General features: G+C 37.2%; 1 protein-coding gene and 1 long non-coding RNA gene across 2 annotated transcripts; both read right to left on the bottom strand.

Annotated features, from left to right (window-relative positions):
• Window positions 1-3,031: 3,031 nt before the first annotated feature.
• LOC148696452 (uncharacterized) lies at window positions 3,032-5,179 on the bottom strand. The gene is made up of 5 exons (XR_015963694.1): window positions 4,869-5,179; window positions 4,621-4,773; window positions 4,359-4,520; window positions 4,184-4,257; window positions 3,032-3,339 (listed from the first exon to the last, which is right to left on the bottom strand). It is a non-coding gene; the product is annotated as an uncharacterized LOC148696452 (long non-coding RNA).
• Window positions 5,180-8,815: 3,636 nt separating this feature from the next.
• On the bottom strand, window positions 8,816-16,550 carry LOC137710425 (Clathrin adaptor complexes medium subunit family protein). Its single transcript, XM_068449441.2, has 13 exons — window positions 16,123-16,550; window positions 14,820-14,997; window positions 13,740-13,830; window positions 12,770-12,864; window positions 12,491-12,580; window positions 12,365-12,413; window positions 12,149-12,287; window positions 11,164-11,280; window positions 10,461-10,551; window positions 10,235-10,377; window positions 9,814-9,928; window positions 9,327-9,371; window positions 8,816-9,252 (listed from the first exon to the last, which is right to left on the bottom strand). Exons 1-13 carry the CDS (start codon window positions 16,203-16,205, stop codon window positions 9,172-9,174), a joined length of 1,317 nt encoding a protein of 438 aa, XP_068305542.1. The 5' UTR covers window positions 16,206-16,550; the 3' UTR covers window positions 8,816-9,171.
• Between the last annotated feature and the right edge of the window lie 1,357 nt (window positions 16,551-17,907).

Below are 17,907 nucleotides of genomic sequence, written 5' to 3'. Positions count from 1 at the left end.
ATTTTACGATCACCCTGGTCGTACAATCATGTTCATTAAACAATTCAATCCACTTTCGCTGCCTTATATCAAAATCCTTCCAAGTAATGGATATTGGAGACTTTTTGGATTCATAAAAATCTTGCATTCTTACCACAAATAATGTCTTCATAACTTCACAGCAAGAATGGTAATCATGACTTCCAAATCACCAGTAGGGTAATTCATTTCATGAGGTTCCTTTTGTCGTGAAACGTATGTAATCACCCTAACATTTGCATCAACATGCATCCAATACCATTCAAGAAACATCACTAAAATTTATGATTACCACTATTCTCTGGGAATACTAAAATACGTGCATGAGTGAGGAAATACTTCAGTTGTCGAATCCTTTGCTCACAATTTCCTTCCCACTCATACATAACTTCTTTTCTCAACAATCTCGTTAATGACAAAGCAATGACTGAAAAAATCTTTCACGAACCGTCCATGATAGCTTGTTAAGCTAGGATAACTCCGAATCCCAATCACGATTCGTGGTTGTTCTAAATTCTCAATTTCTGCTACCTTTTATGAATTCACTTGAATACCTGAAGCAGATATAATATATCTCAAAAATGCTACTTGATTCATCCAACATTGGCATGTGCTAAACTTAGCATATAATCGACGTTCCCTCGATCTTTGCAATACCGATTTAAGATGTTTAGCATACTTTGCTCTAGTCTTATCAATCTTTTCAATAGCAACAACAACAAATCGGTCTAGATATCATTGGAATACTTCATTCATCAAATTCATAAAGTAGTAGATGCATTCGTCACTCCGAATGGCATCACCAAAACTTGAAATGACCTTAACAAATCCTGAAAGTTATCATAAGGGCATCCTCACCGATAATCTTCAACTAATAATATCCAGACCTCAAGTCAATCTTAGAAAATATACAACCACCTAGAAGCTGATCAAACAACCATCAATTGTGAGGTTACGAATAACGGTTTTCAATTGTTACTCGATTCAACTGCTTATAATCAAAGCACAGCCTTAACGTCCATTTTCTTTCTCACCAATAAACTGGGGTTCCCCCAACGTAATGTACTAGGTTGAATAAAAACCTTTATCAACCAATTTCCAATTCTCTTAGTTCAAAAGGCAACATTCTATAATATATGGTTTGTACCTGGAGATAAATCAATAGTGAACTTTACATCTTTAACTGGCGGCAATCCAGGTAAATTCTCAGGGAAAATGTCAGGTAAATATTTGACTACTCCCACTTCTTCCACACTACTAGAAGTGACATCACTTAGCACCACATGATATAAATATCCTTGGCAGCCTTTTGATAATAATCTCTTTGCTCTCACAGCATAAATAACGGCCTGCCTCACTCCACTTTGCATACTTACAAAAGTAATCTCTAGTCATCCAGACCGATGGAAAATAATTGGTTTCCCGGAAATAAAGTATATACTCATATACGTAATATATCTCAAAAATGCTAGACAATATGAATGTATGTCATGCCAAGTATCATAATAGAATGCTCTAGAATAACATCAAAACCTACAATCTAATGGAACAAAAGTAGCTAGCAACAATACATACTCTACTAATACTGAGCACTCTAAATAAGTACGATACTAACATAGGATAACCTACCGGTTTGCTTGCTTAACGAATCCACGAATAAGTTATTAATATTACGGTCTGCAGCCCGCAATACTGATAAATCATCGTTGTCTCGATAAGTAAGCAACAACTCTCGAGGGTGTAATATTACTATTTTGCCACTCATTAGGAAATACATACACACGTCTCAACCACGTTTATTTACTACTTTCAAGGCAATAACAATAATAACGTAAAATTTCTACATTAACAACAAATAGACTCTAGCTAAGTCATTAAGAATAATTATCGTACCCCTAATCAAATCCAAATAATTCTGAGTATCTTGCAGTGATGTGTGGTTAACACATCCCTGGGCTTGTTGTTGTCTCTCACAACCTCTATTAGTGTAAATACTTCGCTCGTGTACACCACGGCCTAACTGACCATAATTAATATATCCAGGAACTTGCTGGATCGGCGCCAGTTGTGGCAAAGAAGACTGCTAGGGCTTCTGTTGGCTTTGGACATAATTTGCAGTTCTATGTCCCATCTATCCACTTGTAAAGCGTCCAATGCTTTCTTGCCTACATTCTTAAAGGTGTCCATTATTGTACCTACAGCCCAAAGGTACATTTCTTTTACCAAAATCACCTTGTCTTTGAGATCTGGGATTACCAATACATCTATCACTTTGACTTTGACCAATGGCATTAAAACCTTTGCCAAAAGAACTAGAATCAGCTTCACTTCTTTTGAAGTTCCGAATCTTTCTATATTCTTGATATAACGAATAATTAACTTTATCGTCCTCTTTTGATTCCCATTCTTTTATCATTCTTCTTTACTCTCGCTGAACATGTTCTCAGAGTCCTCAAGGCTCAACAACATCTTGTATACTCCTGGTAAGAATTACAATGGATAGTGGTCACCCAAAGTACCACTGCCTTATGCCACCCAGCCTAAAACAATATAACACTTCAATCAAAATAGCAGCAATATTCGAATGGGACGAGGCAAGTCTGAGAACTTTCTATAATACTCATTGATCGTCAGCTTTCCTTGTCTCACATTTGCAAACTCTTGCTTTCTACCATCATAAGATGCCAAAGGAATAATTCTTTTCTTTAAACAAGTCCTTAGACAATTCTCAATCGACTGTTTCCTTCGGTGACAACGAATTATACTCCTGTTTCCACCAGGATACAAGTTCATAACTCAAACCAGGTAATTGTCTCAACCCTTCTGTCAAAAGGAAGATTCCTTTGACTTGCATAATCTAAAACATCTTTTCCAAATGATTAATCCATCACTTTGCTCCCTTAGGTCCATCATTTCATAAGGTGATTCAAATTAAATTCATAACCCATCTTAAAATGTCCCTTTTTGATAATATACTGAATCACCAAAATAATAATTTCCCTTCACAGCTAAATCAGGGAGACTAAGTTCCTCTAACTACGTGGTTTGCTACGAGGCGGTGTAGTTCTGACAGAATTCACTAGAACTTCTCAAGATGTCCAAGATTGAAACTTAGGCTCTGATACCAACTTGACACACCCCGTCCCGAAGGAGGGCATGCTGGCCGTCACGTGAGAGTGACGTAACCATTTGCACAGTACGGAAGCTTTAAAGATACAATTTCTAAGATAAAACACCCAGAGGTGAGTCCTAATTTTTGTCCATTCTGTCAGAACACCGTTGAATTTCCTCGTAGTCACCACACCTTTTCAATTCTTGAACCTGGAGGGGCGCAAAACAAAGTTGAGTGGGTCAGCAAAACGAACTTATTCAAAACCTTCTTTTCTCTTTGAATATACTAACCCCTCGCCGTAAAACAAATATAGTTTCCCAGAAAATAAACATATATACGTATGTATAGATATGCCAGTCATGCTCAAAGATATATCAATCATGCTTGCAATATGCCATTCATGCTCGAGAATATGCCACAACAGAATCTCATAATCAAATGTAAATGCTCAAGCATAATTCACATCAATAACATATAATCTGGCAGCCGGGAGTCACCTAACGTGACATGTACCGCTGCATATAGAGCTCCAATCTCAACTCATCATCTGAATCTGCACACGAGTCGGAACCACCTAACGTGGTCTGTACGACAAGACTGGGTGTAATATATACGCTCTAGTGCTACGATCACGTGAAGACTGTGCGAATAATCGCGGGTCACCTACGAGTCGGAACCACCTAATGTGGTCTGTACGACAAGGCTTGCACCTAACTTGGATCCAAGGCGAGCGTGTGGTGCTGGTGAACATCACGTGAAGGACTGTGCCCTGGCCCTGGGCGGGAGCACTAACACCGGGGTGCAGATTATGAGCTCTCTAAACATCTCAACTACTAATATTGCATACAAACATGAATACCACTTACCTGGCACTTACCTGGGCCTCCTCAGCACCATGCAACAGTATGCATAATTATGGTAATGCACATATTAAAATATGATGCATATATGACAGGATATTTAATTCGTATTTCTTTTAAAAATACGTTTTCTGGGAAATACGTCAAGCATACGTATATATATATATATACTGAAAAATAACTGCCCACTCACTGATCACATCGACGTCTCATAGGTCTCTGAACCTCCCTTAGCTTGGTTACATTCTTCCTCTGTATAATTTTCACCTATACAAAAAGTAACCAAATTGACGTTATTTAACGCACATACACCAAACATTCGTCCATAACTTTCTCATACGTTACTCAATTTGGGTGTATGAATATACCACGGTGATCTACACGACGTCACGAACGCGTGACAATTTTCAGAACTCAATTTGGAGCTCTCACGCGCCCCCACGCGCACTGTTCACGCACTGCCCACGCGCGCATCTTCTTCCTCGCGTCGCCGGACTGGTTTCGCCGGAAATAGTGTTTTGCCGGAATTTCTGGGTAAATTTCAAAGTGTCATAACTTCTTCATTTCTTAACCATTTTCAACGTACTATATATCAAAATGAAGGTATTGACGAGACGAACACATCCATACCTGTCTCGACCCCTAACTCGCCGTGGTTTCGCCGGAAAAAGCCCCGACAGCTCCGGCCAAACTTTGAACTTATCGTTCTCCGTGTTCCTACGTCCAAATCCTTCAAACGAAGCACTCCGAGCTTCCTTAGGACCTCACCAAGCTTCCTACAAGCTTCAAAATCCCAGAAAACATCAAGTTTTACGTGTGCATGAACAGTGCACACGCACAGTGAAATTGAAATCCATGTTTTCCGAAGTGAAACTCACCTGAAATTGGTACCATCGTGTTCGTGTGGTCTTCAGGAGTACGATGGTGGTCTTAGATCCTTCGTTGGTATAGTTTTGGGGTGGTTTGTGGGTGGTCTGTGTGAGTTCGAAGGAGAGAGAGAGAAAACGGAGAGTGAATGAGAGATTTGTGAGGGAGGAGAGAGAGAGAGAAGTGACAGAAAAGAGACAGAGGGAGAGGAAAACACGGGAGAGTGAAACGGGGTGTATGAGTGTGTGTGTGGTCCTACAACACCACACAACACAAAACTACACGTAAAATAACGAACTAGGGGTAAAATTTGTAATTTCAAATGTACGTTTCGATATTTCCGGGACGGGATGTCACATTCATCATCCGCCATTGTAGGAGTATAAAAAATATGAAGTTATAGGAAAAAATGGAATTTAAAAAAATAAATTGTGAAATAGAAGTTATAGGAAAAAATATGAAACAAATTTTGTAAAATAAAAGTTATAGGAAAAAAAAATGGAATTTAAAAAAATATGAAAAATAGAAGTTATGGGAAAAATTTTGTAAATAAATAATAATAATAAAACTGTAAAAAAAAAAAAAAATCAAATGCAATGGCTAACTAACATCACTAGCCGTTGCATTTGAATTTTTTTCTTAAGCATTATAACCGACAGAGAATACATTTAAATTAAATAATATAAACGTATTCATGTCGGTTATAACCAACAGGAAAGATGATTTTTCTGGCCAGCCCTCCAACCCTCTCCGATTCCGTGGGACCCTCTCAGATTCCACAGCCCTATGGCCTAGTCCTCGGTTGGAGACAATTTTCGGGATATTTCAGCCCTCTGGCCTTCTGGACCCTTCAGTTGGAGATGGCCTAAGCCAACCTCAATTTGCATGACAAAACCCACCTCGTTTTACATGCTAGAACCATGACGCCTTTTCTATGAGCTACGCCCTTCTCACTTTCCGTGCCTATGTTGGCCTCGTTCTGCATGCGCGGAGTATGCCTAGTTATGCGAGCATGGAATACGCCTTGTTTTGTGTTGAGATTCTGCTGATAAGGGAATTCAACATGCATATTTAATATGTAATTTCTCCCTCGAAAATATTGAGAAATCCATTCAAGGGTTGGAACCTTCTAATGCTGGAATAGGGAATACGTGAAAGCTGAAGGATCCATTGGTTAAGATCTGGCTCGGATGCTACTAGTAGCTAAGCATTCTTGTAATTTTCTCTCAAAAAACAAAAACGGAAACAAGAAAGTTCATGGCCGTTGTCCGAGCACTATCCAGTTCCAACCTGAGAGTCATCTACGTCTACTTGTCCAAGAGTACTGCGTCGAGAAAGGGCTTGAACTGGTTGCTTTTCTTTGACGGAGATAAGCATTGTTAAAGGCTCGTGTGCTGAAGGATTTAAACAAGGTACATTTGTTCACAAGACGATATTCTAAATTGCTGAACTACTACAAGTGAATTTGAGTTATGGATTGCTCTGATCGTTGGGGTCTTCCTCATTACATCATGAGTTCAAAAACTCTCCTGTCCAGAGTGTAAATTAGTATAGAATAACGCTTATACTCAAGAACTGCGAGTGGATTTGTACTTGAGCGCAACAGGGCAGATACGCTTCTTAGCCAATTAGCTAACCACATCAAGGAATTACAATGAAAACGGCATTCCAAAGTACAGCAAGCACAAATTACGGAATGTGATGCCGAATTTACTAATCCATCTAAGCCATCACAAATTCACTTACAATCTCATTATTTCAACAAATGAAAGTGTGCCGAACCGCATTAAACGTTTTCTCAATAGAAACAGAGAACAAATTTAAAGGCTCAAAACCAGTCATAGAGTAAGCTAGCATTTACAACAGGATACAAGACTAAAATAAGATTTACAACAATTCAAAAATCAGATTGAATTTATTTACTTTTGAGCAAATAAAAAATTGAAAAGGGATGATCGGGACAAAGATAGCGACTTCATGGCCTATCAAGTCGCTACCTTAATAGCAACATTTTAGCTTTAAGTCGGTATAAACCACCGATCATATCATTTTCTGTTTTATTTATTTATTTTCTGCTTTTTTCCTTTTCTCTGAATTTTTTCTCCTACATTACTTTTTTTAGATTCAAGATTATATCCTCGTTTTCCATGTGTTGGCCCACCTCATTTTGTGTACCTTGTTTTTCACACGCCGGCTACCTTCGTTTTGCATGCCACATTTTCCATTCGCTAAGGCCATCTCCGACTGAGGGCTGGCCAGAAGGCTCGTTTTAGCCCTCTGGTCCTCCAAGATATTAATATTTTAATGAATAGTACATGCCCATATTTGCCTCTGTCTCCAACCGAGGGCCAAAGGGCCAGAGGGCTCGTTTTAGCCCTGTCACAAAAAACCGTCTCCAACCGAGGGCTATAGGGCCAAACATAATTTATTATTTAAATTTAAAAACTACAACAACTTAAATTTAAAAACAACAACTTAAATTTAAAAACTACAACTTATATTTAAAAACTACAACTAAAATTTAAAAACAACAAATTAAATTTAAAAACTACAAATTAAATTCGAAAACAACATTAACTTAAATTTAAAAACTACAACAACTTAAATTTAATATCCATAATCAACATCACCTTCATCATCCGCCATTGTAGGAGTATAAAAAATATGAAGTTATAGGAAAAAATGGAATTTAAAAAAAAAAATTGTGAAATAGAAGTTATAGGAAAAAATATGAAACAAATTTTTAAAATAAAAGTTATAGGAAAAAAAATGGAATTTAAAAAAATATGAAAAATAGAAGTTATGGGAAAAATTTTGTAAATAAAAAATAATAATAAAACTGTAAAAAAAAAAAAAATTCAAATGCAACGGCTAGCTAACGTCATCTAGCCGTTGCATTTGAATTTTTTTCTTAAGCATTATAACCGACAGAGAATACATTTATATTAAATAATATAAACGTATTCATGTCAGTTATAACCAACAGGAAAGATGATTTTTCTGGCCAGCCCTCCAACCCTCTCTGATTCCGTGGGGCCCTCTCTGATTCCACAGCCCTATGGCCTAGCCCTTGGTTGGAGATGGTTTTCGGGATATTTCGGCCCTCTGGCCCTCTAGACCCTTCGGTTGGAGATGGCCTAAGCCAACCTCAATTTGCATGACCGAACCCACCTCGTTTTGCATGCTAGAACCATGACGCCTTTTCTGTGAGCGGCGCCCTCCTCACTTTCCGTGCCTATGTTGGCCTCGTTCTGCATGCGCGGAGTATGCCTCGTTATGCTGGCATGGAATACACCTCGTTTTGTGTTGAGATTCTGCTGATAAGGGAATTCAACATGCATATTTAATATGTAATTTCTCCCTCCAAAATATTGAGAAATCCATTCAAGGGTTGGAACATTCTAATGATGGAATGGGGAATGGGGGAAAGCTGAAGGATCCATTGGTTAAGATCTGGCTCAGATGCTACTAGTAGCTAAGCATTCTTGTAATTTTCTCTCAAAAAACAAAAACGGAAACAAGAAAGTTCATGGCCGTTGTCCGAGCACAATCCAGTTCCAACCTGAGAGTCATCTACGTCTACTTGTCCTAGAGTACTGAGTCGAGAAAGGGCTTGAACTGGTTGCTTTTCTTCGACGGAGATAAGCATTGTTAAAGGCTCGTGTGCTGAAGGATTTAAACAAGTACATTTGTTCACAAGACAATATTCTAAATTGCTGAACTACTACAAGTGAATTTGAGTTATGGATTGCTCTGATCGTTGGGGTCTTCCTCATTACGTCATGAGTTCAAAAACTCTCCTGTCCAGTGTAAATTAGTATAGAATAACGCTTATACTCAAGAACTGCTAGTGGATTTGAACTTGAGCGCAACAGGGCAGATACGCTTCCTAGCCAATTAGCTAACCACATCAAGGAATTACAATGAAAACAGCATTCCAAAGTACAGCAAGCACAAATTACGGAATGTGATGCCGAATTTACTAATCCATCTAAGCCATCACAAATTCACTTACAATCTCATTATTTCAACAAATGAAAGTGTGCCGAACCGCATTAAACGTTTTCTCAATAGAAACAGAGAACAAATTTAAAGGCTCAAAACCAGTCCTAGAGTAAGCTAGCATTTACAACAGGATACAAGACATTCATCGCAAACAAGCATATCGACATGAAAACACAAGCAATAGAAATCCCTATAATTTATCCTCGTCAATATAAACTCCTGAATAATTTCTTCCCACTCAAATCAATCGTATAAAATATTCCAGCATCCACCTGATATTCCTCTCCTCACAGCAGCAATCCCGTGTCTCTAGCACCTAATCTCGTATGAACCAGCTTTCGTGATATAGCGAACCCACTCAACAGTGTTGTATCCACTCTTTTCCCATACCTGCAGAAAATCAATGAATAAACTATACATTTTCTAGCTAAGGCATACCAGTGTTGACGGGGCAAAGACATTACCTTGAGAAAGCGCACACGTAAACCAGACGCTGTAAACATTGGAACCTGTATATGTAATAACCCCAATGAGTCGCCTCTAAATAGGTGGACGAAAAATAATATTGAATGCGATAAAACCTTAACATACAGGAAACGGACATGTTAAACTATAAGCCAGGAAATGGCTCACTATTCTATCTGTAACCACCTACTGAGGTGCTTAATAATTGATTAAAATAACTTCAAAAGTAATTTATGATTAATCATTTGATATGTGCTTCAGATGGACATAGACGTGGAACAGAACTTCAAAGTTACATGAAAGGTATTAGTTCGGTAACACATCAACCTATTTAGGGCTTGGCAACATTTAATTCATTTTTTTATTCTTCTCTAATAAAGCACCACCTACGGAGGTGGAGATGAGCTGCTGGGATTAAAAACAAATGAAATGTGTGCCCAATTGTCACAATACTCCTGGAATTAGTAATGACGATTAGTTACGCACCTGGAACTCCATCTGAATTGGTGGTCTTGTCCAAGATTTCTTTTCTGTCATCGTGGAAATCAGCTCAACTTCTGCACTCAAAGTTGGCTCTGTTTGTCCTGGAAATTTCCTTATCCTACAAAGTGCAAGAAAGTTAATACAATATAGTGGAAGAAACAACAATAATGTGCAACACGCAGAGACACATTTCAGTTAGCCTCCTATAGGCTATAAGCTCCATATATGCCCGACAAAATTTGAACACTTTGAACCTAGAAAGGTAGAATCTTTCCCAACTCCAAATCTAACTCATCTTTTTACCACCTACGACCATGTCCAAGGGCTACTACATTGAATCATATTGCAGAATTATTTTTAATGAAAAATTTAATTCAAATCTTAAAGGACTATAATTCAACAAATAAACATATAAAGAACTCACTTCCAGACCAAGCAATCAATAGCAGCATTATATTTTGCTCGACCAGATGTCACTTGAAAACTTGTCTTTGCTGTTTGTTTTGGCACAGGAATTTTGATGACAACCCCAAGAGCAAACATTTTTGCACCAAAAACGCTCTTGACCTGCAAAGCAAGCGCGTCTATAAGCTATCTTCCCAGCAAAGAACTTCTAAATGATAGCAGTTTTAAAATGCAAAGTGGCAAACCTTAACATTTACTTCAATGCGAGTTCTGCCGAGTTCTTTAATTGTAGGCAATACTCGGAATGGAAGATTCACACCCTCAGTAATACGATACCTAAGGCACATAAAATCCAACCACACAAGAAGGCCTCATAATACAATGAAATTTGTAGAACACTGATAAGTAACTATGACAATTTAACTGTATCAAAGGAAATTCAACCTATGATAAATAATTGTAAGAGTGATATTTGGATGTCGTAGTTTAATACTAGCAAATTTGCATGCATTACGCATGTTACTGCAGAAAAGGTAGTGGTAAAGAGTTCAAAAGGTTTAAGTAAAACAATATAGCAGCTATTGAGGACTTATTGTTGCTTGATAACTTCATCAACCAACAAAGCTCGTGTCAAAAAAGAAAAAATTAATGAGTGGAGTTATGAGTCGTAAAACCAACTGGGCCATCAAAAACATAGAAGATATAATCAGAACATCAAATGATATGAGAATTGCATAATTGAAACTCTTCGAAATCACAGACAAGGTTAAATAGCAAGCCTCATTATAAAAACAAGTTTTACCATGTTGCGGCATCCTAATAAATCCTAATGAAACACAATAATGAGCAATGACAAAACACTACCATGAAGTGAGCAGAACTGAGATTAAGAAAAGCTAAATTAAATTCAAAGCATAAAGTAAGACATTAAAGGAAGTATGAGCTTACTTCATCAATTCAAATTCACCATCAGGTGGCACAAAACTAACTGTCTTCTCTGAGTTAAATCTCGTCAAGTTTACACATTGATGGAAAGTAACATCATCAAGCTCGATAGTTTTCCCACTGCAAAAATACTCGAGTCAAAATAGAAACTAAAACGGGATTACATTTTTGTGCGGTCAGAAACTATAACCATCTCAATAAAGGCCAACAAGCAAGGTTTTAAATACAGATATCAACTTTTCTGCATCCAACTATAAAGGCAAATAAAATGACCAAGAAAAGATAAATTCAAAGTTTACGAAACGCTGGAATAAAAATATAAAAATGATTGGTCAAATAAACATAAGAGTTGTAAATCTCAATCTACTAAAGATTTGACAGTAACAAGGCAAGAAGAAACTAAGGAAAGAAAAAGAAAAATGTATTACATCTTAACCACAGTGCACATGTACATTGCAGAAAACTCATTCCATATCAATCAGAAAGAAAGAAACAAATATGTCTTCAATACCACTAAATGTCTGCTGCAGCTCAATTAAGGTAAGCAATTTGCTTGGAGAGAAATTCCTTAGTAAGGCCCTAAATTCTCTCTTGCAAATAGAAAAGTTTATTTAATCTTTATAGGCTGGCCACAATTTAGAGAAGAGAGCATGCAAGCTTCACTGTATTGAGGGTTCTCTACTGAAAACTGAGGTGCGCTTTACTTTGTTCTCTTCTATTTATATACTTAATATTTTGTTTTCCAATGTTAGGCTAGGGAGTTGAGTTAAGAAATTTCCCATCAGCAAAAGCATGTAACAACATTATTCCATGTGGAAATCTAATAAACTAGTTATATTTGTCTTCAAAAGGAAGAGTAACTAGTTAAAAAGTTCACCCGTATCTAAGGAAACAGAAATTTGAAAGCAAATATTACGCTAAGAAGTTGGTGGTTGAAGTTAAATACAATCTAAGTACCAGAACAGCATAGTGAGCCATTGAAACATACCTTTTGGTGGGACGGGATTTAAGTTGTGACTCTTTCTCAAGGCCAATTTTATCATTCAAGCCCAACTTCAAATCGGGCATTCCAGAGAGAAAGCACTTCATTAGAACCTTCCCGGTTACATCACAGCGCAGAACACTACCTATAGCCTCCAAAATCAGTTATAAGTGACAAAACAGACTTTGTTTGTGTCAAACACATTCAAAAACACCTGCCTACCTTTGGAAGACATAAGAAGATTTACACTTTCCACAATATCCAAGAAGACCTGCACGAATGAAATATTTGTAATCTAGTAGACTGTTTAATAAAGATGTAAAAGAAAAGTAAGAAAATTCTAAATACCTCATTCTTTTTATAAACAAGGCCCTCTCTACGCCAACCAACAGCACCTGTAACTTGTAGTGTTGCATTAGGGACAGGTTTATCTGTAGGCTGTTGTTTTAGGCACACAATTGAAAAGAAAAATCATCAGAAACTAATATCATGATGTCCACATTTTTTTTTTTTTTTTGAGAAAGATCATGATACAGATACACACATGAAGAACTAAAAGGTTCCGTATATTATTATTGAGAAAAAGTCACCAAATTCATCACACGTAATAGCCCTACCATATCTTACCTTAGAAGAGAATGGAGAGCGCACTCCTTCCTGAGTGATGTAAAGCTTCAAAATTTCTGGAGAAAGATTCTGTGGGTAACCAAAATCCATAATTTCTGCAATTGAAAAGTGGATATTGACTATTCAGACATGATGAATTCTAAAGATACATACAATTACAAGCAAACACTTAGATAAAAGCTTAAATCATATAAACAACTGGCATAATGAAAACATGCAAGCATTTGAACATCATAATCAACAAGTAATGTGATGAATGCATGTATGGATTCTGACATGGTCAATGAAATTGGTACCAGATCACAATCACAAAAAAATTCAATGTTACTTAGTGCAACTTATTTCAACATCATCATATTCCTTAAAGATGAATTCAATAATCAAGATCACAAATAACCAAAGAGTGCTTTTATCAAGTGGTAGGAAAACGGATACAAAGAACCACGCTAATCATTAGGGTCGAGAATTTCCCTTCACATTCTTAAGTGTGAAATTCATGATATTCTCAGATAACGATGCCAAGCCCAGAATTGATGGCGTCAAATGAAATAGACATCATCTAATAAAAACAATCCTTTGACAATGCCTTGTATGCACATGCACAACAATGGTTATGACATGCCATATTAGAAAGTCCCACACATGGTCTTGTGCCCAACAATACTACAACTAACAAACCTAGTCATGTTATAAGAGGATGGTGTGTATAGTTGAATTGTTTTGTATTTACAAAATAGACTTCTAGAATATGCATCTTCGGCGACTAAAGTTCATCTATCAACATAAAAATCCTTCCTTATTTGAAAATTTGTGGCATTCCCCCAATATCTTCTGCTTTTAAACTCTTTGCCATATTTTATGAGGTGAATTCTAAAGAGTGAAACATGTGCAGGATAATGGTTTTTGTATACTATACAATAGCTTCTGTAAATGCATGCAAACAGTTGAGGTGAATTGTTCAATTACGTACCATCCAATAGCTCATAAATCAGAACAAAATTATTACGAATTGCATCTTCGTCAAAAGCCCCACCAAAATAAGATTTGAACAGTGCAACTGCCTGCAAGCAGAATAGACCAGAATCATTCACCAAAATCTAAGACTATTATTTGCTGGTTCATATCCCAGAAAGTCAAAAACACATTACCCAACCATGTTCCCCAACCTCAGCTCAAAAGACAGGTATTACTTTAAACCTGTCTATGGTGAGTTAAAAAAACTTTATGGGGAGATTATCACATTCCTTGCAAGACCTGTATACTTACCAGTTACAACTTACCACATTAATGAAATATTTTTAGCATAAAAAGAAATTAATAAAAAGGAGACCATTGACATAAGAGAACTCCGTGCCAATTATTAATAGTTCTCCTGAGAATGCACTATCCCACATCTAAAGTCATGTAGCTAACTACAGCACTAATCCAGCCGCCATAAAGAAGGAAAAAACAAAACAGTTGATTCATCCTTTTTCAAGAAACTTTTTTATCAAAGTAATTCCAAATTCAACCAAAAACCAATCAGTACTTTCACAGGATTAGATTGAAGATATGTTGTGAGGCACGTAGATTTTCTCACTCCCCCATAAGAGAGAAATGAGTTACTGTTCTTTGTCATAAAAGAAAGTCTACTCATCTATATAATAAGTCATTGGAATTCTTAGCGTTTTGCAACAGTGTCTTGGTGAGAGTAAAGATTCCTTCAATAAAAAAAACCCTTGAATTACCTATGATGCAAAGAATGGTAAACTACAATACAGAAGAAGCATGAATGAGAGAAAAGGCAAGACTACATATATGCACTCCAGATAAACATCGGAAAAAATAAAAACTAAAGGAAAAATAATTCCCTTTTAATTGCTTTTGTCCTGTCAAATTTTTTGGGAGTAAAACTTAGAAGTCAAGATACGATGCAAGCTCCTTCAACTTTTTTAGAGAACAGATCAACAAGGGCAAATAAGATCCTTACATCAGAGCATTATATATAAAAGTCTTGAATTCTAAAGGAAAATGAAATCTACATAGACTTTAGATGATAAGATCTCATTACCTCAACAACAAACTTGAATGCACAGGCTACATTGGCATTGCTGCTGACTACAATCACAATGTAAACGTTGCTGATTCTCATGTAAAAGAAAGAGCATCCACCAATCTGCCGCACAGGACATGTTCCGAGTTCTTTTGTTTGCATAATATGTGTGCGGAAAGCATCCACCATATTTCCGCTGAAAAAAATGATTAGAGTATTTAGACAACCCCACAAGGTTGATTCTTTAATGAAATTTTACTCAAATAGAGCACCAGCATAGATGCTCCAAACACAAGCAAAGAGCTGACAAAGAAAATTTTCCACTCATGACGAGAAGGCCTAACAAGGTAGCATTCCCAGACTAACAATATATTCTAGCACCACCCTATAGAACTTTTTAAGTGAGCTTGGAACCTAGCCCGAACCCTCTCTTTTGCCTTCTCAAGGGCGAATAATTTCAAAATAATACCTTTCTGCATACATAGCCCAGAATGAATACATATACAAGGAAAAACTAAGGAGCCTGCCTGTCTATAACTTAGTACAGGACGTAATGAGTGTATTATGGTATAAAGGAGGTATTAGGTTCATTTTGTAAGACAAAAAAAAAAAAAAAAAAAGATCTTAAATCCACTGTAGACGTTGACTAATAAGCCCTCACTTCTATCCAGCAGACTATTACATATACATGAAGAACTAGATAATTAAAATGTTAACTAAGCCCTGAGAAAAGGTAACATTATGTCTTTGCCCATTGTTGATGGCTTAATTTCATTGTAACAAATTTACCTAAAGCCATAACACCATCAATCTTCATGAGTTTCTATCAAGCCACACGGTTAACGACTGATGAGGGAATCACATCTGATTAGCTAGTTGGTTAGACAATAGCTTAACAAGACAACGATCAGTGAACTGAGATACAGGCAGCAGCGGGGAATTTTCAGCTAGTTTCATCTAAATCCTACGCTACTTAAACCGAGCAAAACCCACAGCCTATCAATTAACTGGACAGCAATTGTATGATGAATAACAAAACAGAACTATGTATCAATTACCACCTTTGATCTACATTTCAATTCGGCACACTCTCATGAATCACAAAAGTACCATGTCCCATTTAAATTTCAAAACTTTGACCAAAACCCAGAAATCATAAATCACAATACAGAAAACCCATTGACCAAAAACCTTTGTAGATACATAAAAGTAAATTTCAGGCCAAACCCATAACAAAAAATTAAACATACAACCTAAATCTCAACAATTTCACCATCAAATTAACAGTTCCTAAAAGCAGAGAGAGAGAGAGAAAGATTACCCAACATCGTCACGATAGAGACGGTTGATGAGAACATCACCGCGGAGGTTCAAGAAGTAGATGGCGGAAGCAGCTACCGGCATCTCTGATCCAGTGAATCAAGAACAAATCAGCTGATGGGATTGGGTCCAGCTATCAGATCTGCGAGATTTGGAAATGAACGGCTGAGATTGCCAGACTAGAGCATCTGCAATGGTCTGCTGGTGGGTGGTAACTGTTATCTCACGAGACTGAGTCTCTCGTCGGCAGGCAATGCAAAAGATCAGACTGAAAACAAAGAGAGAGAAGTTGGTCTTTCTTTCCTTTCTAGTTCTGCAAGGGAAATTTGGAAAAATAGCTTTTCCTGGTAAATGAAAATTAGTTCTTACAGAAGCCTTAAGTAACCCACCAATACGTATGTTTATTTTATTGGCTAACCACATATTATTACTGTTAGGATTCTAACAGGATTACTAGTAAATAAGATGCTTGTGATTGTGCCAGATGGCATCATCTGAGCGATCGAGCTATAATACTTGTAATAAGGTTGTTAGTATAGATGTAATAGGATAAAAGTAGTTCGGAAAAGTTGTTATATGGTTGGTTTTGTGAGTGATAGAAGGGAAGTTATGAAATAGTATTAGAATTCCTTTTGTCATTCTCTCTCTTCGAGTTCTCTCATGGCTTCTCTGAGTTAAGGTCGATTGAGGATCTATCATTGGTATCGAGCCAGTCTTGACTCCTTCATCCCTTCTCTGCTGTCGTATGACTCATATATCGACAAAGAAAGCTATGGAATCGCAAAATCAACTTGCTACGATCAACATCACTATCACCACTCTACTCCAAAGGTTCGACGCCATGGAAGAGCGTCAAGGTTCATCAGATGCTCGAATCGAAAAGCTTCATCGCGATTTTCTAGAAAAGGGTGCAATGGGTTGTCCGGGAGATTCATCGAAGGCAACTCAATTTGATCCCAATCTGCATGACGATTCAAGAACCTAGCATATCAACTGCCATGAATTTGGGTTTCAACCAAGACCCCTTCTGGTTAAACTTGATTTTCCTTGCTTCCAGGAAGGGGATGATCCTTTGGGTGGATTTATAAGGCGGAGCAATATTTCGATTACTTTGATATTATGGCCGACAAGAAAGTTCGTATGGCTTCCTTTCATATGGAGGGTGAAGCGCTTCAATGGTTTCAGTGGGTTAATTGCGTTAGGAATTATCCTAAATGGGAAGATTTTACAAATATTTTCTGTAGGGAATTTGGTTCATCTGACGTTATGGATTGCACTGAAAATTTGGTGAAACTTCGACAATCTGGGTTGCTAAGGAATTACATTATGGAATTCTGACGTTTGCAAATCGGACCGTCAAAATGACCCTCGGCCTCTTGAAAAGTTGTTTTATTGGTGGATTGAAACTAGAAATTCGCCATGATGTCAAGATTCTGAAACCATTCGATGTTCATGAAGCCATTGCGTATTCTCAACAGGTTGATGCCAATTTGGTAGAATTAAAGGTTTGATCTTTTCCAAGAAACTCTTCATCTGCATCCCAGTTCAAGCTTACGTCGTTATCTGATATCACCAACAAGCCAAAGACTGAGCCTCCTTCAAGAAATGAAAGTTTTAGGCGCTTAACAGCAGCTGAAATTGAATTTCGAAGGAAGAACAGGTTGTGTTCTAACTGTGATGAAAAATTTTCCAGAGAGGATGTGTGTGCAGGTCCAAAACGTCAAGTACTACTCATGGATGTGTACGAAAATGGAGACCTTATTGAGCACCATTTTGATGACAATGA

This window comes from Pyrus communis, chromosome 6 (genome assembly GCF_041283825.1).
Source record: "Pyrus communis isolate YQ-2024b chromosome 6, ASM4128382v1, whole genome shotgun sequence".
NCBI classification, from domain to species: domain Eukaryota; kingdom Viridiplantae; phylum Streptophyta; class Magnoliopsida; order Rosales; family Rosaceae; genus Pyrus; species Pyrus communis.
The sequence above is the reverse complement of the archived record's forward strand: the minus strand, read 5'-3'. Positions and strand labels throughout refer to the sequence as shown.